Source organism: Zerene cesonia, chromosome Z (assembly GCF_012273895.1).
Source record: "Zerene cesonia ecotype Mississippi chromosome Z, Zerene_cesonia_1.1, whole genome shotgun sequence".
In the NCBI taxonomy this organism is placed as follows: Eukaryota; Metazoa; Arthropoda; class Insecta; order Lepidoptera; family Pieridae; genus Zerene; species Zerene cesonia.
In genome coordinates, this window is record NC_052122.1 from 9,817,831 (window position 1) to 9,841,483 (window position 23,653).

Below are 23,653 nucleotides of genomic sequence, written 5' to 3' on the forward strand. Positions count from 1 at the left end.
GGAAAACATTTGTTCACTTGTAGGTACCTCTACTAAACTTCACTTGGCTAGTTGGTAGCTAGAAGCTCTAAGCCATATTTATACAACTACGGCAAACGCTGTTCTGCCTTACTCTTATCATTTAGGGGGATGAAAAATAGATGTTGGCCGATTCTCATAGATACCGGATAAGCACAAAAAATTTCATCAAAATCGGTCAAGCCGTATCGGAGGAGTATGGCAACGAAAACTGTGACACGAGAATTTTATATATTAGATAGTGGAAATAAATGTTTTTTCGTCAATTATGATATCTTAAAATGAAATCACAATAATTCAAATTGATGTTGAAGAAAAATGCCATTTGAAATATTTTTTGACTTCTCTCTTCTTTTACAGCCTTTATTCCCGAAGTCTGTCAGTCAATTCTTTCCGTACAGGATATTCCGAAAAGAAGCCTTAACCCTTTAAAAGCGGACAACGCATTCGCAGATGCCCTACCTCTGCAAATGTTCTTGGGTGGTGATCGCTTACAATCAGACACGTTACCAGCTAAGCCAGCCGTTACTATAAAAAAGGAAGAATTTTAAATATGACCTCTAATAAAAATTCCAAGAGGCATCCGCCGCACAAAATGCCTCGAGTTACTTTTTTTGTTTGTCATCGTGGCAATGGAGCTGGTGAGTCGCTTGATATTAAACGCAACCACCGCATATGAACATTTAGAAGGGCGTAAGATCGATAGCAGACCTTATGCCTCTACAAATGGATTTCCGACTTTAAATTGGAGAGGGATGAAGAAAGGATTAACGACAGGTATAAAGAAAGAACTGTAAAGGATAAAGAATAGGATGTGGGCCTCCGGCATGCCACTATTTCACACCGGTTTTCTGTGGGGGTGTGCCTCCGGTGCAAGCTGGTCCAATTCGTGTCGAAGCGCGCTTGATATAGAGCTCTTATCGAGTTCTTGACACTAGCACATATTAGCCCATTCTGGTAACAGAGAGGGCTCCATTCATCAAATGGAATCGCTAGTCTCTAGTCTATCTACCCAATTAATTTAACTTTTTCCAAAATTTTACTATTTTTGTGAGTACTTTGTTGTAAAATGTCTATTGCCTCTAATGTGGTGTAGACTTTTAATGTTTTCTATATTATATCATGGCAATACCATAGCATTACCATTCCATTTAAATCGACTACGATGAATTCCAAAGTATAATGTCGTGGTGAAGTCTAACCATGACTACAGATTTTGTACGTAAATTTTGGCTCGTGACATAATTTAGGTTAAATTGTACACTCCTTATTCAGAATTTTCGTAATGTGGATGTAATGTTTGATTTTTTATCTTATTGTTATAATTTGTGTTACATTGTGACCTATACAACAGTTCGTAGGTAGATGATGCTATTACTAACCAGCTCCCGTGGCCATTTCACTAAAGCGGGTTTACGGAACACAATAAGGGTTTTGGTCAGTAGGACATAAACCACGGCTCCGTCCCTGGAGGTAGTGGGTATCAATGCAAGATTTCCCCACTCAGAAACATAATGATGCTATAACTTTAACATAATATTTCTCAAAAATTTGCCATTTCTGATCCTGGAAAGTTCTTTCTTATACACTTAATCGCTCTAATCTGTCAAAATACCGGTGCGATGCAGCAGTCTCGGGAGACGGTTTTCAACATGTAGGTACAATGTAGATACATACACACGATATTGTAAATAAGTTTTCAAATTAACTTGTATGGGCTTGTTTACATTACGTTATGGAAGTTTATATGTTGTAAACAGTTCTTTAAATGAAAAAATTCTTGTAAGTTTCAACTATAATGTAAATTGATTATTCACGTGTTACAATACTACTGGAAAAGTTTCTAAGCATTTTTCTTTTTCTGTATTATCTTTATATCTAGATATACTACTAATAAACATACAGATTAGTTTAATTCATCTTTGTTTCTTGTTAATTATGCACTAATCATGCATTTTTATGAATATCACAATTATCTTGTCATTGCAATGATGTATTTGTTTCTCTGAGTTAATTTGTTGATTACGGAAAATCTTGAAGTTTATTCTAACCAGTCCGAGTGTTATGAACAACTATGTTGCGTTAAGTGTTTTAAAACTGCGCTGCAGTTTGTTGACCTCATAATTAATTGAAAGTGTCGCGTATCCTTGCACTGCAGCAAATATTCATCATACTTACATACTTCTCGTATATCTATAGTGGGCACTACTTCGTAATATAATAACTCATCTAAATGAATAGACCAAAGACCAATGAGATGAAGTGAGACAATGACATTTTGATATCAATGTTTCATCTAGTATCGACATTTATTTCATAATACTAAATTAAACTTGCTTGTGATGAACGCAGGTCAACAGGAGATCATTGTGAACTGCTGGGATTATTCCAGAAACTTTAGATATTAGCTTCGCTTTGGAAAATTCAAGCCATGGAATCTAATCGAAATGAGAAGTTATGAAGCAGCAAAATTGCAAGTAAATAGATAAAGGATTTGCCGTTGTTTATAAAGTTATGTTTAGAGGAACGAGCGGAACCGAGTCAGTGCGCGCGCGATGCGACCGGCGGTGCACGTGTGCAACGCTGCGCAATAATCAACGGTCACTAATATAGTGCTGACGATGTCGGATTGGTCGGTATTTGATCGCGAGTACGCTGATCGATATGACTCGTACCCGTATCCGTACTATGAGGATAAATTACAACAGGTGCCGGCGGAATGCGCGCCGTCTCAAACGCAGGACCCTTATGCGCCGCCGCCGACTCTAACCCTGCTTCTGTCACCGCAGATCGCAAAACAACCATGTCAATACGAGCAGCTGGTGCCCAAAGGGTATGTCCACGCTAGTATTATGCAACCTTGTTTTGTCTTTAGGCGAAATTCCATATTAGAATATATTGATAACTTGCGCTATCAAACAAATTGACCCTGGAGATAAAAGTGAGGTGTCAACTTGCCAGTTATCGTTTTACGTAATTTGATGCTTAGGTCATCTAAAACTATTGGTTGCATTCGATTGCACTGATTACCTACTTCGATTACATTGTTGGAAGTCGATAGACAAGGCTTTACCTAAGTACGTACACGCTTCCGACTTTACACCTTTTCCTATCAATCTTCTGATATTGAATACGCCTCAGGAATCTCTTCGGGAAATTGGTTTGAATGTTCAAATGGAAACGCGCCGATGGCTTTGATAGTTTTGCCACATACGTGGTTTTGCGTTTTTCTATTTTGTTACGCCTGTCATTACTTACATACGTTTATTAATATCGTGAGTAGTGCACACTAGCGTTGCGGAGTTCAATTGCCGCTATCATTTGAGTGTTTGCAAATTGGTGTTTTCTTTTTTTGTAATTGATACTTCGCTTGATTGAGAAAAGAGTCATATTATATTACATGTAAATGATTGAGTTATGACTCCAGAATGACTGGAATTTCAAGGAGATTTAACATCATTGTTTAATGTAATATTCTCTGCAACTGTATATTGTTTAATCAGTTTGCAAATGCTTATATTTAAGCTTATATTGTAAAGAGGAAACTTTTATATTTTTGTATTTATTTTCTTTTATCTTCTATTACGTTTTCACGTAAAAACTGCTTGAACAATTTCAAAAATTCTTTCATGATTGGAAAGCTGCAACTTAACTCAGTGGCATAGGTGACCACGGATGAAGCCGGGGCGTAACAGATAGTACATTTATATAAATGTAAAGACGCGAAATATGTTTTTTCTATTTGATTATGTATTTGGTTCGCATAACGTATGCTAATGCTTGTCGTTTATGACTATTTGTATTGATAACACCAATTATAGCGCCAAAGTTGAAACCGATTTTTGTTAATTAGATGTAATAATATTTTTCTTAGCTACTACTCATAAAATTTATTTCCATGTCATTGAGAGGCGATGTTCCTTCTTTATTTTTAAAACACGCATAAATGATAACGTTCTCTCTTCATTTCACAGTTGGCAAAGGAGCTTACGGTGGGTTGTGGGTCGCCTGATGATAAGCGCCACCAGCGCCCATGAACATTTGCAGAGGCCTTACATCTCTGCATATGGATTGCAATAAAGAAACGAGGACTTTAGTTCTTGCTTTATTTGTTTTAATGTTTTTTTCTTAAAACAATTGGTCTAATAAATCACAGTTAAGTTTATTTCGACATACCTATAGTATTTTTCCATTAGGTATTAAACATGATTATTATTACAATTATTGGGATACTAGGTTCAATAACTATTCAATGGTTTTTCAATATTTTATGGTGAAGTTTCTTTAGTTTTTCTATGATAAAGGTATCGTGCTAATAAATAATCATTGACTTTATAAGAACAATTTGCAGTATTTGAATCTAAATTAATATTTGACACTTAGTGGTTGTAAAACTCTAGTAACGCTATTGCAAACATGTTAACAATTGGATTTGATATGAGTTTCCATGGGGATGCGTGGGGATTTGACGCGGAGTTGAGTCGGACACTTGATCCAATTTATTTATATAAACTTTTAATTATTGCAAATATTTTATAAATTTAGGAATCACTACATAGTATTAAGCAAAGTCGCTTCCCGCGTCTGTATGTACGTATGCTTAGATATTTAATACTTCACAACGGATTTTAAGGGGGTTTTTTAATAGATAGAGTGATTCAAGAGGACTAGGATATATATAATAATATCTATTAAACTACTCCGAACTTAATGCGTGTGATTCCGCAGGCAAAAGCTAGTTTCATATAAAAGGTACATAAAGGGCAGGTTAGAAACGCGAGTGGTGGTGTGATGCTGACGTCGAAATGTAAGATAAGAATATTGGATACGGAGTTTTTTGCCGGCTCTTCTCTGTAAAAACTGCTCTCCGAGACGGTGTTAATTTTTTTTTTTGACTCAAAAGAACTTCAATACGGTTTGGGAATGGGTTCCAAATATTCGTATAACTATTTAATTACAAAAAAATAATATACGTGGATTTTCTGGCCACGTCTCAGAAACGTCAGTTAAAGTGTAGTATCTACATGATTTCAATAAAAAGCTTTTTAGTTTTTACTCATACCATGAGTTCTTTTAAAAAAGTTTTACATTGTTTAGACTAGATGGCGTTGCTGGAATTCCTTGTTCATTTAGAAATTAAAAACTTTTTGACGGATTTTAAACGCGATTTATTCATTATAATATTAACCGGACGTCCCCAGTACCAGTCTTCCCGTGACCACGCTCGCTGTATAGTGTTCGAAACGTCGGGTTAATAATATAATGAATAAATCGCGTTTAAAATCCGTTAAAAAGTTTTTAATTTCTAATTGTATAATACTCGTGTAAAATCAAACACAAGAAAATACTATTACTTGTTCACTTTATATGTAGGTATGAATATCATGATATTTTCTAGGTTATTAGATGATTACAGAATCTCATTTATTCTCTTGTGGAACATGTAGAGCCCATACGAAAGAAAATCTGTAAAAATTATGTGACGCGATACCAGCCAGCATAGCATAATATGACGCAGCTTGTTTATGCGTGAGCTTGTAATCTCATCAATTTCTGTGATGCAATTCAAAAAATCTACGATTTAATCGCTCGTAAAAATACATACACATTTGCACAAACAGTAAATGAAATAATATTGTATTTTAGTGTAGTCATTCGATATGATTGAACGGAAATGACATACTCCAAACATTTAATTTTTAGTTTTATATCATTGAAATGCTTTATAAATGAGAAACTTTGAAAGAATAGAAAAATTTTGATCACTAGGCGGGATTCGAACCCGGGATCTCGGGTGGCCGAGTGGCTAGGCGTTGCTACGGTAAGCAAAAAACGCGAGATCGAATCCCGCCTGGTGATCAAATTATTTCTATTCTTTTAAAATTATCATACTCCAAACAACTCCCAAAACACATTAATATAATCAATTTTACACGAGTATAATATTATCTCATCGGAATGCAACATTGGATGTAAACTTTTACACGTAAACAGTTGTAAATGAGGTAAAGCAAGCAGAATGACATTGGAACAAACTGTGGCTGTAAACAGCATGTGAGAGGGTTTTAATTATGACATCAGGCTATTTCATCAAGTGAAGTAAATATTTAAACGTCGACTAGTAAGATGGCAAAGTTTGATTTTATATTCTTTACAAAATGTAACATTGATAGATAGATTTTATCTATGTTTCAAAACTTATTTAATAACAATACTATTTCTTTTATCATATTAACATTCATGTCCATTCCACTATACAGGATTCTCTCCGGAGAGTTATTGAAATTTACCAAAGGTTATACACTGCTATATTATTATACAGCATAGAAGGTAATTTCTTGGAGTGAATTCAAAGCAATATTAGTCCAAAGACCAACGATATTTCTAGAACTGTTGCCGATAACAGCAATGTAAATAACGGTGTTTCTGTTTATTTTAAGAGAATTTATCTAATATTGTGGTATTGGTTAATATTGCTCCCCGTACAAGGTTAAATGAATGTTAAGTTTGGAGCTTACTTAATTTATTTAGGTGGAGTATCAAGTTAGCGATTGCAATTGCCAGAATTAAAATAGCGCATCGCCGTACTCACGTATAATTGAATCTTACAAAACTTTTCGTTTGACGTTTCGAGATTCGTTGATTTTTTCTGGGGGGAAGATGTAACTATGAAAAAGAAATTATCTATAAAATTGTGTATAAAATGAAACGAAGGCGGTATGAATGTATTTACTCACTTTTTGCTTTACGTTATAAATCACTACATAGTATAAAACAAAGTCACTTTCTCTGTCCCTATGTCCCTATGTATGATTAAATTTTTAAAACTACGCAACGGATTTGATTTGATGGTTTTTTTTTAATAGATAAAGTGATTCAAAAGGAAGGTTTACATGTATAATAACATATTTTAAACTACTCCGAATTTAACGCGTGCGAAGCCGCAGGCAAAAGCTAGTATAATATAATAAACATATAATATATAGCTAAATAAGCTTACATAATGATAAATGTCGTACATAATAACACAATGGACCGGTTTTCTTAAATTACCTTATCTATACATATCGATTTTTACACTATGAATGACATCTGTGTGTTTTCGCTTCAGCTCGTTGCGTTAAAGCCTTGTGAAAGCATATTAATGTACCGATGATTGATGATACACTATGCTTTACTATCCCTGATAGGTTTTCTAAGTTTAATTAAAATGGAACGTCTACAGGGATGAACACGTGTATATGCTTTTTAGACCAAAGATACATAATTATTCTATTACTGTATACTATCATATTATACTGTTATTAGTAACTTTTACGGGTGACATTTTGTATTATTGTGTGATACAAGATTTGCTAATAATACATTGTTGGACGAATAAGTGAGTAAAACCAAGGAATGAAGAATCGGCCCAAATAATTACCTCAATTCTTAGCTTCATCGCATATGTTAATGAGCTTTTCTTAGAGTAATCATCACTTCGCACTTCACACTCAATCCTAGCTTAATAAAATGTCTCGTTTTATGCGATAATATTTGGGTGTTATATGTAAACGTTAATTTCGCAAGTAATTTCCATTTTTCTATTCTTTCAAAATTTCTCATTTATAAAGCATTTCAATGCTATAAAAAAACTTAAAATTAAAAAAACTAATTTCCATTTCTTGTAGACATTTGAGATGTATTTTTCATACAGCTACCCATCATACTCGATGTCGCGCGGTCAACTTGTGAAATTGATACAATAGACCTAAAATCCGTTGAAAAAAAAAGCCCGATTAAGGATTGACATGATGCAATTTTCCTATGGGCCGAATATGGTTTTGTAAAACGCCCCAAGCGTTTTACCATAGCGGTTGCATACAGACCGAAAAAAAAGCAATTTGCGAGGCCAACAAACATTTGTTCTGAGCAGATGATTGATTTGTACAAATTGAATCGGACATGTTTCATAGCTCGTATTGACATTTTTAATTACGCTTCGAGAACAAACATCTAGTCCGCTTGCTACTGTAAGTTTTACAAATGAATTTACAAATGAAGAGGGTCTATTAAACACACTGAAGGAATTTGAGTGAAGTAAAACACTGCATTATATTTATTATCATTAGAATTTCTAATACAGCGCAATTAAAAACTTCGTAAGCCCAATCTGCTCTTTACCTGAACGTGCAGAATTCCTTTGACTTAAGCTACTTTCCCAAGTTATAGACCCAAGTTATAATTGACAAGACATATTACAGACATACATTCAAACGTTAATAGTTTCCAGTATTCTCTAAGAACTCTGCGCTCGCTCAGTAATAACCTGTTAAGGGAACTCCCCTTGGTTGACCTGTTACGAGCAATAAATTTCGATGTTAAGATACAGGGTGCTAACTCAGCATTTTGCGTGTGTCCCAGTTTTTATTGGGTTCTTATCTCTGACAGAAGTATCATTGCTTTTCTGCAGTTCATTGACCGGTTAGGGAACTAGGTCTGCACATGTGAGACGAGATTTATCTCAAAACCTAATCTTCGACAGTTTCGCAATGATCATTATTACGAACACAAAATAAATGTTACTAATCTGTGATGACTATGTTTTTGTTAAATTATTCGATATTGTGTCAAATACAATACATATAATTGATTCATTCAAGTTCAGGCTAAATATTAAAAGTTGGACACGTACTTCACTATAAAGAATAATCAACATTGAAATAAGATTATCTTTATACTACTCTACAGACGCACATAGGTGCATATTTTCTAATTGATTTATTTTTCAATCATTCAATTTAGTAACCAAGCTAACGTAGGAATAAATATACATGTACATAGGCATTTTATTAACAACTAAAACATGCATTCACCTAAAGCTGAAATATTTCAGCAACTTTATATTTTGTATGCAATACTGTATTTTGGATACAATTCATTTTACTACATGAGCTACAATTCAATTGCCCATTTACCATTATTTCCAATTCATTAACCATTACCCACAGTCGAGAGAACTTTTATCAACTTATTATGTCCTGGAGATTTTACGACCATCTTAAAAAAATTACTATGCAAAATAATATTTAACTAACAGACAAACTGGTTGTTTAAACGATTCTAATCCTTCAAAATAAAGAGTCTCAATTAATAATAATATTTTAATATAAAATAAAAGAAGGTTCCAGAAATCACTCGACACGCCTTAAATCCTGTTGTTTTTGTAATTTTCATCACAAGCTCGAAGGGTGATTGGCTCGATTCTAGGCCTAAGGGCTCAATAGGTGATTGGAAGCAAGCAAATATACTAGGTAATCAATAAGGCAAGGTATCCCTGAGGGAATCTATATGAGACGCTCGCAGGAAGTCATACAAATTTCCCACGTATTGCTTGCGATATAACTTACGAAAATATAAATAATATATAAAGATTCAAATAAAATACTGTATGTTCTTCAATATTCATCACCTATAACATACAGGTATAACATATATATCATATATCATACATAAATATTTCTTATTTTATTTGTCAAATGAATGCAAATCTTTCCCAGTCCGTTCCACACTCCATATGATAAGAGATGGCGACACATCACTTTTGTTTACATTAAATTTGACTATTTTATTCATCCGTTTAGTTTAGTGCTTGACTAGATACCTATATATAGATATTACATGTATAAATAACAAGGTCAATGAACTCAAATTCATTAAAACCATAAAACAAACATATGACAGTGTCTACCCGTTCCAACATTAATAACAGTAATTTACTTTCTGCTAGTGAACATTAATAGAAAAGTCTACAACCTATGCAGTTAAAAATTCACATCGATACAGCTAACATAATATTCACACACGCCAGACACGATCCAGACGTTGACGCATCCTTTTGTGAATGATGTCAAAGGTTCAAACTAGTCTATAGTTCAGATTTACATCACATAAAATTCAGGTCGCTAGGTACACAAGTTCATATATTTTTAGCCGTCTGGTCGTCTAGATATATTTGCTTCATACTAGACAGACGATAGAAACGTATGCGAAAATCTAGATCGGTCCATTTTCTAACTCGAAATATACGTTGAATGTTTAAATCTGTAATCTGCGGTCTGTAAGAATTAGAGCGGTTTATTCGTATTCTTGAACTTGGTCGTTCCGATTTGGGCAACGTTGAGGTTTGGTATCGGAAATGAGGACGGTTTTAAATCTGTAGCGAAGTGCTTTTGCATACGACTGATTTGACTTCGGTGAAGGGCGATATATTTTTCTATATCTATTAAAGGTTTAACATCGATTAGAACGGATGTTACCTTTTGTTTTTTGTTAATGGCATTTTTGATTGGTAGCCTTTGTAAGTTTGGGACGCAATTTACTTATATAAATGCGAAAGTAACTCTGTCTCCCTGTCGTGGCTTGTTTAAACTAGAACCCCTATACCGATTTGGATGTAATTTGGAACAAAAGTAGCTTAAGATCTACAAAAGGACATAGAATAGGTTTTATCTCAAGAGAGTACGGATTGTCCTTTTATTATGTACAAAAAGTCGCGGGTGGAAAGATAGTAATAAATAAACAAAACGTGTTTTTATACGCTTGTTGTTGGTAAAACCTTTATTATTGAACGGTTGTAAATCCACAGATTGCTCATTAATTAAGTTCACATTAGACTGAGTTGTGGTGAGTCTGTAGGATCTGAGATTGCAGGAAAGTCGATATTTATATGAATACTTCAACTTTTGTAAGAATTAAATAAATTTGTTATTTAATTATAGATGTATTTGAGCTATTTCCTAGTCTGATACGTAAACATCATTAATTACGCGTACCTTTCAATAAGAGTATGGTCCAAAAAGCATTTATTTGTATTTCAATTGTATTGATCGACTTTTTGGTTGCAGCATAATTTATTGAAAATATATTGAAACTACTTATATTCATATTAATTTTGTCAAATTAAAGCGTCCGAATTTGATTACTGAGACTTTAATTAATGCCGGGTAATATGTTTTCATAATTTTGTATACAAAAGTGTTTTTGTAATGGTTTTACGCAATACCAGTATAATGTTATGGATTTTAGTGGATGTGAAAAAACATTTCTCTATGATCATTCTGGATGCCCTGTGTCCCAGCTAGGGGATATAGGAATCTAAGTAATGAGTTTTAATGCTTAATTATAATAATGATTCGAAAGAATAAGTTTCGGTTTTTAATTGCATAATTTATGCATACCTTTGCTCTATTATATTGATGACCTTGGGGAATATTTTTGATTAGGTCTAAGCGTGACGTTAGGTTGCTGAGATCGATACCGGTTAAGAAGGAGGGAAAAAGTATCAATCCATCCCACATTTAAAAGAAAGGATGTTTTACTTTCTCTCCTACACAAAACACACATATGGTTAATTAGTGTTTATTACTATTAACTAATTTCATGTTTCAGAACGATTCAATGTGTTTCACTTTTTTTTTGTTAACTGTTCATTGTAATTTGTTGTTTCGATATCCTTTTCTATTTCATTTTTCTTTAAAAATATGTTAGTTCGAGACTAGATAGATAAGAGGTTCTGGAAATGTAAACATCTGCTGCTGTGAGAAGTATTTATTTGTTGTTATTAGGTTTACAGTTCGAGTTACATCTGATAAACATATTTATATGTGACGTGTGTGTAGCATGTCCCCTAGAAATTGGCTCGAATTTGCCGCAAGGCTTGTCTGGACTATCCTTTGTTTAGGACCTAAGGGGTTGTTATTGAGGTGTGTTATTCAATACTAACAGACAACGTCAACCGTCAATCCCAATGTTTGATCAGAATCTATGAAATTGCAAATGTCTACACAGAAACAATCGAATTTACTGCTCAGTGTTCATACGCCGAACTAGAATATATTATATATAATAACTAAATTTAACTAAGTCGATACATACTTTCTGAATATCGACAACTTTCGAGGATACTATGTTAAATAACTATTTTTAATATTATTTGAAAAATTCGTAAAATAGAATACGTGATTATCGGATGTAAAGGCAAAATCAACAATACCATATTCAATCACACAGCTTCCAAAAAATTACCTACTAACAAATTATTTAACTCTATTGAAGAAAAGGGGTTTGAGATTTACCTAGATTGGGAAAATTTGTATATTACTAAGAGCTAGAAGTAATTCAAAATTTGTTACACATTCGGTTATTTTTATAGCAGGCCAACGCACTCGTATGATTCACCGCCTGAGTTGATCATATAGTAGCTGATTCCAAAGATGTTAACCGTTTTCAAATACAAAAATTTTTAAATATTAAATAGTTTGATCATACACATTTCTTTTCACCAGCGAAAGTTTTTACACTTCATTTTATAATACAACTTGGCGATCAGCCGCTGTAATAGATTTTAATGGCGAATAGCACGCTATATTTAGTTTTGGCATCACATCGGCGCTCTTTACGCTAGTGCATTATACTAAGTACTATTCCTAATTATGTTGTGTGAAAAAAAATTATAAACGAGCTTAGTGCATCTTAATTGCATTAGCACGTGTATCTTTGATCTTTTGACCGGTATATGGTATTATTATGTGTTTGTTTATCAGGGCAAAGGCTATGCAGAGCTTACATATTCGCGAGGTTATCTGTATTTGTCTATATTCTCGTGTTTTCAGACATTTGCCTCATCGCAGCTTAGTAACGGTTGGTTAGAAAGTCAACTTTTATGTGGCTGAAAACTCGCGTGCCGAATGTTCATCACAACTTATATTTTAAATGTGCTGATGTTATTAATGTGAATGTAAGTTTGTTTCTGCTCAAGATATTCGGTTGAAATTTGACACATTAAGATAGTTTGATTGCCAAGAATGGACATAGGATAGCTTATATTCTAGATATCCTGCAATTATGCGGGTAAAACCTTTCTTAGACTACGCGAGTGAAGCCGGAGGCAAAAAGTTAGAATATGATAATAAGAAACACGCCACTACAACTTAGTAACATTTATGTCAATAAAGTGGATTTGTTGGGATTTTGAGATTTGATATTTGTATAAGAAGCACTGTTATTGAATAAATATTTATCTTTAAAGTTTGCATCAACAAATTATCTCAAAATTATTGAACTTCATATATAAACTTTCGATAAAATAATATAAAATAAAATTAAAATCTCCTTTACCTTTCTGTACTGTAAAAATTGATAAGTATATTAAAAATTGCAAATATATAATAGTTATTCTTTCATTTTCGTGTTCGCTTTGAACCAACTTCTCAAAGTTTTTTACATTTTTTTTTAATCATCATAACTACATCACTCGTTGAAATTAGTGGATTATATTTCCGTACAAATGTAACTGCGTCAGAATAAGCAATCGAACAGAATTGTGCATTGTATAAATAAATAAATCGATTCAAATTAATCAGAAAGAAAGGTAAACAATCGCGATCAGAGCTTTGCCTAGCGTACAGAGATGAAACGACCGAATCATATAAAAGCAATGTTTGCATTTCTATTTTATTAATTTCTCAGTTAGTATGAGAGCATTATTTGCTTAATACTATTAATACTGTTCAGTATGCAATGCACATATTTTATCATAGATTGCCAACACAATAATCAACCCCAATCATTGTTTTAAATTATATTAACGCATATTATTGTTTGTTGTTAGGCTGATACGTATTATATGCTCGTAATTAATTCCAGACCAATGGAAAATTAATTTTCAATAGTGAAATTTACATAATTTTACGTGTATTGAAATTTAGAGTTGATGAATTAGAACGTGACTGAAATGTATCCATTATTCTAATCCAAAGCCAAAAGTATTTAGTTACAATTAATTCGGCAGCGTTTCCTTTTTCAATAGTACCAAATTAAATGACATTTTGCTCTCTTTTACTACAATGATTGACTCCAATTTGTATAATGAGCGGCGTATAAATTTAATTAATCTCTAATTCACTTCTTGTGCCAAGTTTATATGAAATATCCCTATGAAGCGATTACACTACAGATTGTTTTTAGTTTTAGTTTATTAATACAATATTTATTTTGTTTATTAGAATAGTGAATACAAAATCGAATGTTGAACGATAATGAAAAGTTATTGAAATGTTTCGTGATTGAATGAAGTTTTCATTGTACAATTAAATTATACATATAGTTGCATGATAATAATTTTACTCATCGGATATGGTGTTTATGATTATAATATATTATATGCGTCTTGGAATATAATGGGACATTTGGCTATAATTTCTAACTTTATGGTATAGGTTCTAAAATTCGCCTTATGTTTTTGGCACGATACATTTCAAATTAAGTTTATGTAGCTTCTAAACTATTTCACACAAATACGCTATAAACTGTAAAAAATATACACAACATTCGTATAGTCTATGGCTTTCACATAAATCGTTGCTTCCCGATTGTTCTAGAAAGAATTTTATGAAAACGTCCGCAGAGTAAACATCGAAATATATTTCACACGTGTATATTTTACGTCGTTATATTTGTGTTTTCAATTCGATCGACCATTTATTAAATTTTATGTGGCTCGTACCTTCTGCCCCGTAACATTGTATTGAAGAGATAATTTCTAAAATAGACTAAGGCGTCATGATGTCTCCACAAATCGATAAAGGTCTTCTAAACATTAATTATCGCTTGTTTTATAGTCTTGTGATTATCACTGTGTTTATTTCAAAACAACATTCGAATCAAGTAGGAATGTTTTCATTTCCATCATATATGTAATTAATTCTTGACACTGCGGACATATTAATTATAATTATTCATTTAATTTAATTGCTTTTAGTGAAGTTAGATAATTATTTTTTGATTAATTACGTCTGGGTTATATTTATTACCAATTATCCTTTATAGGTGTTTTCTACCTTAGCTAATATCATCATATTTCTAAAGAGTAAGGACTTTTCAGGGGCAAGAAAATATGGCAAAAGGTCAATATGCACTTACCCACTTAGATTTTAGTTTCTTCCTAACTGCAGTTTGATACTTCAAAATACCCGCAGGTATTTTCTTCGAGTTCGATTATGATTAATAATTCACGATCATATTTTTATATTTACCTACAAAATCTTTTTGAGTCAAACCAATAAGCATATAGGCATATAGGTATGACTATCAATTATTTCGTATGATATCGTGGAAAATTTGTATTTACCACATAGATAATATTTAGCACTTAACTCTTATAAATGGTAATTAATTCACTCTAGATTGCTTTTCACTTTCCGCTCCTCGTGGCCTTGTTTAATAACATTATTTTATTGGAATAAACAAATGACGTACGTATGGTAGGTGAGTAGTAGATATAGTTGCGTGTATATTCTACTAAAACTAATTTTTGCAAAAAAAAAATTAAATTACAAACAATTAAATGCCTGTTGCATCTTTCTATCTATGTTAGAGTATACTTAATCAGTGATTTGATCCACAAATCTTAAATTATATCCAAATTAAACTGATATGCAAAGAATTTGCATTATTATATATTTATTCTATTCTATGGCGAAGTAAATTTTTTTTTATGTAATCAACATGTCTTAAATCCTGTCCTAAAATCAAATTTATACCAATACTACGCAAATAAAAACTTATAGCTCACACCCAAAGTAATACTCCTATACGTGTTTAATAAATCGTCACAAAATAAAACAAGACACACCAAATCAATACCATCCACCGAATGTTGAAAGATGTGTTTAAATCGAAATTTTAATTTCGTTCGTTAGTTCCGTATCCGAAGGGTACAAAGTACAAACAGAACTCGAGCAAGTTTATTAATCTTACTGTGTTCCGCGAACACAAAATAGATAGGTAAATCGATAAAATTGTAAAAACGTAAACTTATTGGCCTGTGTCCATCGAGTGAGAACATGTATCGGCTGATGATGATGAAAATAAACACATACAATATTATTCAGTGGTACAATTGAGACAGCTAGTCGATTTGCATTGTTGTATTACCAGGATATTACCTCTCGAGGTGTGGTGTCGCGTGGTGTCGCACACTGATTTGAGGTAATTGTTTTGGTATGGAATTGCCAATTGTAGTTCCTTCTCTTGTTGCCAATGAATATCCTGTCACTACGACATTAATATGAATCACGCCATATCGAACATGTTGAGGTATCATGATAGCTATTATACAAGATGATGATTGGAATATAACATAACAATCGTATGCATTTAGTAGCGCAAAAAGCGATTCTATACTAATATTGTAAAGAAACTTTTATATTTTTGTAACGTTTTCACGCATAAATCCAAACTGGATTGATTTTAAAATTTGTTTTACCATTAGAAAACTGCAACTTAACTGAGTCAAATAGTCTATACATGTACGAAGGGCGAAGCCGGAGCGAACAGCTAGTGCTTTATAAAATTTTTAGATTCAATAATTTTTTAACCATAATATTATATATGGAAGTAAGTAAGGACTTAAATGTTTAATATTACCGATAAGATCTGCTATTGAATATAGGTAATTCCAAACGTCGATGAACCGATGCAATTAGTGGCTCGCCCCGTACAAGCTTCTAGTAGCTAATTAGACTAGAATATAGTCTAGTCTAGTCAGTGTAACAGATAATAAATTATTATTGCTTTGTGTATCAATGTAAGCTTATGGATAAATACGTTAAATTTTTATTTATTTGAAAAGATCTGCATCATAGTTTCTTATAGGCTTCTTCTAAACGAAATCTAGTTAAAATAAATAAATGTTTGTAGTTGAGTTGAGTTTAAAAACGATGGTTTAAATATAAAACATAGAGTGACAGATAAATATGTAGGTGTAATGTATTTGAAAATAAGTACAAAGACTGTAAAAAATTCGACCATAAGGCGGGATTCGAGCTTGCTTCTTTCGCCGATTCAGTTCAAATTCCGCATGATTTCAATTTATTGCACTTAAAAACTACAATATGCATAAGGTATTGAAAGAGTAATATTTATTCCTTCATAAGTGGGTGCTGATTTAAACATTTGACACAGAGGTTGGGAGCGACAAAGATCGGATCGATCGTAGACCGTGTGGTCAAGGATTGACATGTTCCACTGATGTAAAAAGTAGTATATTATATATATCTCTCAAAAAAGTATAATGGTTGATGAATGATTACCAAAAATGTATCATGTTATCGCCTTATTTATCTATTAAAATAATATATTTCAAGCAAATCCATACTTCCGAAATAAAAAACAATGTTTTAATAATATTTAACTTCATTTAATATCCGAATTGAAATCCCGTTCTATCGATTCGGCTCACTTTCAGAAATTAAAGCAACCGCAAAAATAAACAAAATTTCATGGAATCGGATCACATGTATTCAAAAGCAGACAAACAGCAAAGGAATCAGCGAAATTAATCCAGGAATTTTGCCTCGCGCACTCTATGTGCGAAATTGTAAATATCCACAACTGCATATAGGTTTGAGTATAGCATTAGTTCATAGATACACCGACAGCATATTGTTACAACAGCGGACCTTACACAATAGATATTCAAGTTAGCAACACGCATGAATAATATATTTATACAAACACTAGTACAATGGTACGCACACAAACAGAGGTCATGCGAGTCTCGTCACAATGTGGGCACCTGTTATCAGCAGATTGTTACACTTGTGACGTCACAATTCATAGAACACACCAGTGTAATTTGTAAATATAAAGAAGTTATACCAGATTTAGAACTTTATATTAATTACAACTGCGCCCACACATTCGTTTGTGTGGAATTATAAAAGTAGCCCTTATTAGATCAGCTATCTTCCGGTGAAAGGCGCGTCATAATTGGTTCAGCCATTCCAGAGATTATTAGAGAGTTAGGAAGTTGTTAGAGACTGTAGGAGGCTGTTTAGACGGACAGACAAAACATGCAAAAAAATATTTTGGTATATTTCAATGACAAAACGGTTATTTCAATATTACAGACACCCCAATTCTATTTATTTATATAGATTAATGCAAGTTACTGGAACTTCGCACTTCTAAGCAATTGCATTAAGTAAGATGGATGTGGACTCGGTATTCTTACCGCATTCGCTAAATGTTAATCTTGAGGTTTCTTCACAAGTCTCGTTTTTAAATTTTTAACCGAAAACCTCACATTTAATTCGAATTGTTCGAATGTGACGTCATCTTAAATATTAAATGCAAATATTAAACCTAATAAATACCTCCAAACTAAGAAAAATGCAATTAAAGTCTAATAATATATCATAATATTTTGTAATAAAGTAAAATACATTTGCTGAGGCATACAAAAAATTGTGAAGGAGTCGCTATTTTTTTCCTCTATTTTTAGATGCTAGTTTATCCTATATTGTTTACATTGTTTATCGATACGAAAATAATTAATTGGAGCAGTATTGAAAGTGGGTTTTTATTATAATACCTTATAAAGATGAAACGTAAAGAAGAATCAAACGTAATCAAGTAGGAAATTACCCCGTTTCAATATAATTACATTTTTCTTACAACTTATAGAAATTACCTAAGTACTAACGGTCCGATCCAGCTTATGCAGTACATTTTTCTCTTTATAAAAACCTTTTTTGTGCCATTACTAAGGTGTAAAAAATACTCTATTGAGATTAACCCTTATCAACAGTATTTTCATTTATGTAAAAATAATTGATTGATAACATAATTAAGGCACGTCAAAGTCTTACCTTACCCAAAGCAACACGAACAGTGTCATTCTATTTCTCAAATTAACAAAGGTTAGAAATATATTTGAAACATATTTCTGCTCACGTGGTATTGTGATACTATTGAAATCGGCTCACACTAGCTGACGATGCAAGCATGTACGATGCTCATGGTCTGGAAGGGTTAATTGCAAAATTCTCATTTCATGTACATAATATTTGACTGACGTGCAGGGGACGCTGTTAAATTGCAAAGTTTTAACAATAGATTTCGCATTTTGATTGTTCATACTCTCCGCACCGTGTTAACGTTGCGTAGGATTAATTATAAATGTCTGTCACATTTCATACAGGTAACACATGTATAACAATGTAACAGATTATCAAAATGATATTGAAATCTGCTTCCTATTAGTGAATATTTTATCGGAAATATGTTGAATCGGAAAATTTTGGAAATGTACAAAATACTGTTTATTGTGTATATAATATTTAATAAATAAATATTTTGCGAAGTGTATACATTTCCTGCAATTGTATATAATGTCGATGACCTGTATTATACAACTAGAAACAAAATGATCATCAAGGTCCATAAATCTATCCATTTATTTGAGTCATCTATTTTTAAATATTATACAAACCGATGGATGGTCAAAAATTTCAACGTAATAAGATGAAATATACTAAATATTGGACAAATCTGATTTCTGAAAAACAGCGACGTTTTTATCGTCACAATACCCCAGGGACCCATACAAGCGAGACAACAACATCAAACACAAAATAATTCCAAACGATTCACCTTAAAAAGCGCGAAGTGTTTTCGGAAATGTTATTCGAATGAATCGGCGAGTTCATAGTTCATGCCGCCCACGCGTCGGGGCTTAATCCTAAGTTCAACAAGTGTCTGTGGTGAAGCCTAGCACTTAATGCGAGACTCTGTTTGGATACGAGCCAGATAAAGTGGGATAAAAATACGGAGAAATTATTGTAAAGGAAAGGATGAATTTGAAATGAGGTTATTGGAATTACATAAGTTGTTTATGAAACGGATTGCATTTGCGTATAAATCCCCCGTGGTTATTTTGTAACTTTGATATAAAGATAAGCAATCATGGAATTATTTGCTTTCATAACTCTGTTCATATTCCTAGTTCATATTATTACAAATATACCTTCAATGTTTACTTTGATTTGATCGTAGTATAATATATCAAGTTTATTAAGATTGTGTAAGTAAGTAATATCGTCCGAATAGGCCCTAATGTCATCTTCTCTTAATGCTTCTTAAGAAAAGATGACATTATTATTCCAATAACAAAGACCACATTGTAACCAGTTTCTTGGTGACTCAAAGGTTATGCTTTGTTTACTGTTTGTTTACTGTTTGTAAAGTCTTCCCCAGCTTGTCCGTCTTAAATTACAAACACATTATCTCACAAACATTAAGCTCTTATTCGAGTCATATAGGTATCCCTTTTAATTCTTCGAACGATTTAATATGACGCTTACCTATAATAATTTTCGTATAAGCAATTAGCAAATTTTAACTGGTAACAGAGTTTCACACAATAAAGCAATAACTGTGAAATATTTTTTTATATACCGGTCTACTAATAACTACGTTATAATATCTATTTGTCTCTAGTTTACATAGGTGAAAGAATATTAGCATAACACAAAAAATACATATAAATGTATACTACATTTTGCATTACTCGACGTTTACGCCGCGTGAAGTAAACCATGTCAAATATTTGGCTACCGGGAATTGCAATAGCGCCTGAAATTAAAAGCTATGTTACCTATCCATGAACTTTTAGACGAATAAAAAAAGAATTAATCTCAAATATTTTGTCGATTTATTACTTTAGCTTCATATGTCCGGATCTATTTTCCATTGACTAATTGCATAAAGCTAGGTTATACGCTTTTTTTTACATACACGGAATCTTTGTAAAGGACATTGAAAGAAAATAATGCAATGCATAGAGAAATTTTATAAACGTGCTATTGAGTCCATGTAAAAATAAAAGTGATGATTTTAATAAAGGAAAATTAATAGTCAATTATCGCTATTCTCAATATAGGAATACACGGAAACTGTTTCTATATTTTCTTTGTATTGAACATATTTACGGTTATGTAGAGCAGTGGAATAGCAGCTCGGCTCTGATCAGGTTAATTGAAGTTTTTTAAATTTATAAAACTTATTATCCTAATTCACACGGAGGCAAAACTAATAAACCTAAAATGATTATCCATCAATTGTTAACGTATTACTTATATATCTAATACGAGTTAGTATATTCAAAACAAACAAACACAGCAACGAAAAATCGTCATAGGTATATATTAATAGCATATTTTTTCGTTAAGATTGACATACAAATACTAAATTCACTCCATGCAATATGTATTTTACACTTTGTACTCTATATGTATTTCACACTTTGTACTTCCGTTTGTAAATCTGGCTTTTGAAATAATAATCCACCACACATTTCGGATTAATCTTGCCAAAGCAAGTACGAGAATAGCATGGTTACTAGTATTCCAATATTAATACGTCATCGTCAAAGCCTCCAATTTACATCGAGCTTCATTGGTGATTTCCGTAAAACAAACTCGCTATTAATGCGACATTACTTGGTTGATCCTGTGTCCAATATTTAAGCGGTCTGTGATGTAACATGGCATGGTCACGGTCTACGATATTACGTTTGTTCGGAAAATTTCATGCTGTTCATTTATGCACATATTTAGAAAATTTGTGTGGGTTTAATTTCAAAATTCTAAGCTTTGCTAGATAGATGCGTATTTTGATTTAAACCATTAAACAAAATTATTAGGTATGCAACAACATTTGATATATCGATAAATGAATAGTTCAAGCTATACATAGCAACTAGTGATATCTGGCCATAATATCCTCAATTATCTCACAATCAGTGCATTTTTATGATACACTTCTCTGATAAACATATGATGTTACATGTGTGGTTTTTTTGATCTGTCCTGACCTGTTATCAATTATAAAACATTACTCTATTCACATTAAGAAATTTCAATGTAACATGATATGATATGATATCATATCACCTAAGAGTTATTAACAGTCAAATTCTAAACGTAAAAAAAAAACTGCCTTTATAATAACAACAGTGGAAACTATTGTTTTATTGTATGAATATTATAGACATAATATATCGTCCCTAATCATTTAAGAGCAACACACGCACTCTTTTACCAAGTAACACTTTTATTATCTCAAGTATGACTCGATTTTCATATCTCCACATTATAAATACGTCATCTAAGATTTCCGTCTTTTTCCTTTTGAAGTATGGAACCCTTAAAACCGCGTAGTTATCGAGTAAGAAAATCACGAAAAAACAAAAGCACAAGTCGAACTGAAAATCTACTTTGATTTTGGGGCGTCGGTCAATAAGAACACAATCGCTCAGATTACTAACATTTTGCTTAATTTAGCCGATTCTAGTTCATATTACATGATGTTTAGCAAGTGATCACGTATAGCATGCAATTAGCTGTTGGTAACTAGAGGATTTTTGCTACAAACTCGTAATTGTTATGTTAACCGAAAATAAAACGGATATTCGGTGTTTTAGTTGCAACTTCTCAAGTTTGAATTTACACGTCAATGTACCATTTAATTATAGATATTGTTCATAATGTATTTCCATTTGGAATATTTGTTCAATTTACATATAACGAGTATTTCGTTTCATAGCTGATAATGCCCGTTTTTTAAGCTTTAGCACGCGGCTTCAATTGAAGAAAATTAACGCTTGTCCTCATTGATATTTATAAAAAAAAACATTCGTCCCGTCACATTTTTAATTATGTTGCGTTGCGACGTGAAAGTATAAGAAACAAACACACATTCGCATGGTTAAATTCATTAAATGTCATGTGTCAATTAAAAGAAAATATGTTTGAAATATACACTAAACCAGCTCCATCAATTCACAATAGATACATAATTACCTATAGAACACTATACGTGAACGAAACTTTCGTATTTAACAGGCAAGTTATTCTTGTAAAATTTAATTTTCATTAGCTCTTCATATTTGTTTTAAAGCATTATTAAAATGAAAAGCTCTGCAGAAAATGTAACACCTTTCCCGTCACCTAACGAGTACGCTATGTGTAATATTAGCTACTTATGATCTGTTTTTTTTATTTTGTAGTGTAATGTCGACGCCGGTGCTGAAAATAAGAAAAGCAAGTTTCCTTTTATGCTTTTTAGTGAGAACGTAGCATACCAAATACAAATACAATTTAAACACAAAAAAAAAACAGTAGCAGTCGTGGGACTGCCGATAGAAGTGAAAACGGAACTATTAAGTTGAGAGTAATTAAAACTATATGCAAAAATTATATGAAATTTTTTATGTTTTATTTATTAGTTACATATGATGGGTTAAACAAATCATGAACAAAACATAAATACAAAGTGGTTGAAAAAATTATCATTAGCATGTCGGTGACGCGAACCGAGTATTTTACCCTTTACCAAAACGCTCAACGCGCCTAAAGAAGTTTTCACTTCAAAAATATTAAAAAGTCTAATAAAAGCCAAGTCTATTAAAAAACGATTAAACGTGTTTTAAATTGATAAACTTGCGTATCTACCCATCCAGTGAAAAGATTCAACAGAACCAAATTTGTTCCAGGGACAGTCCACGCGAGATGCGGAATAAAGCGGAGAAACAAAGGAGGGATAAAATGAACGAGTCGATAGCCCACCTAGCGACCATCGTGCCGCCCGTGGCGATACCAGCTAGGAAGATAGACAAGATCAGCAAGCTGCGACTCACAGCGCATTATTTGCGATCACATCAATACGGTCAGTACTAATACACGACATTTAAAATTTTAAAGGCCGATTTTAATTAGATTAAAGCTTATCCGACCAATAATGTGTTACACAA

General features: G+C 32.5%; 1 protein-coding gene across 2 annotated transcripts in view; it reads left to right on the plus strand.

Annotated features, from left to right (window-relative positions):
• Window positions 1-2,554: 2,554 nt before the first annotated feature.
• The window catches only part of LOC119835876 (aryl hydrocarbon receptor nuclear translocator-like protein 1), a 52,123-nt gene continuing 31,024 nt past the window's right edge, over window positions 2,555-23,653 (plus strand). For both annotated transcript variants that reach the window (XR_005288069.1, XM_038360950.1), the window contains exons 1-2: window positions 2,555-2,851; window positions 23,396-23,568. Coding sequence is in view for 1 of the 2 variants with exons in the window: in XM_038360950.1 (XP_038216878.1) it covers window positions 2,640-2,851; window positions 23,396-23,568 (385 nt within the window). In the remaining variant the exon portion in view is untranslated. The remainder of the gene's footprint in view (window positions 2,852-23,395; window positions 23,569-23,653) is intronic.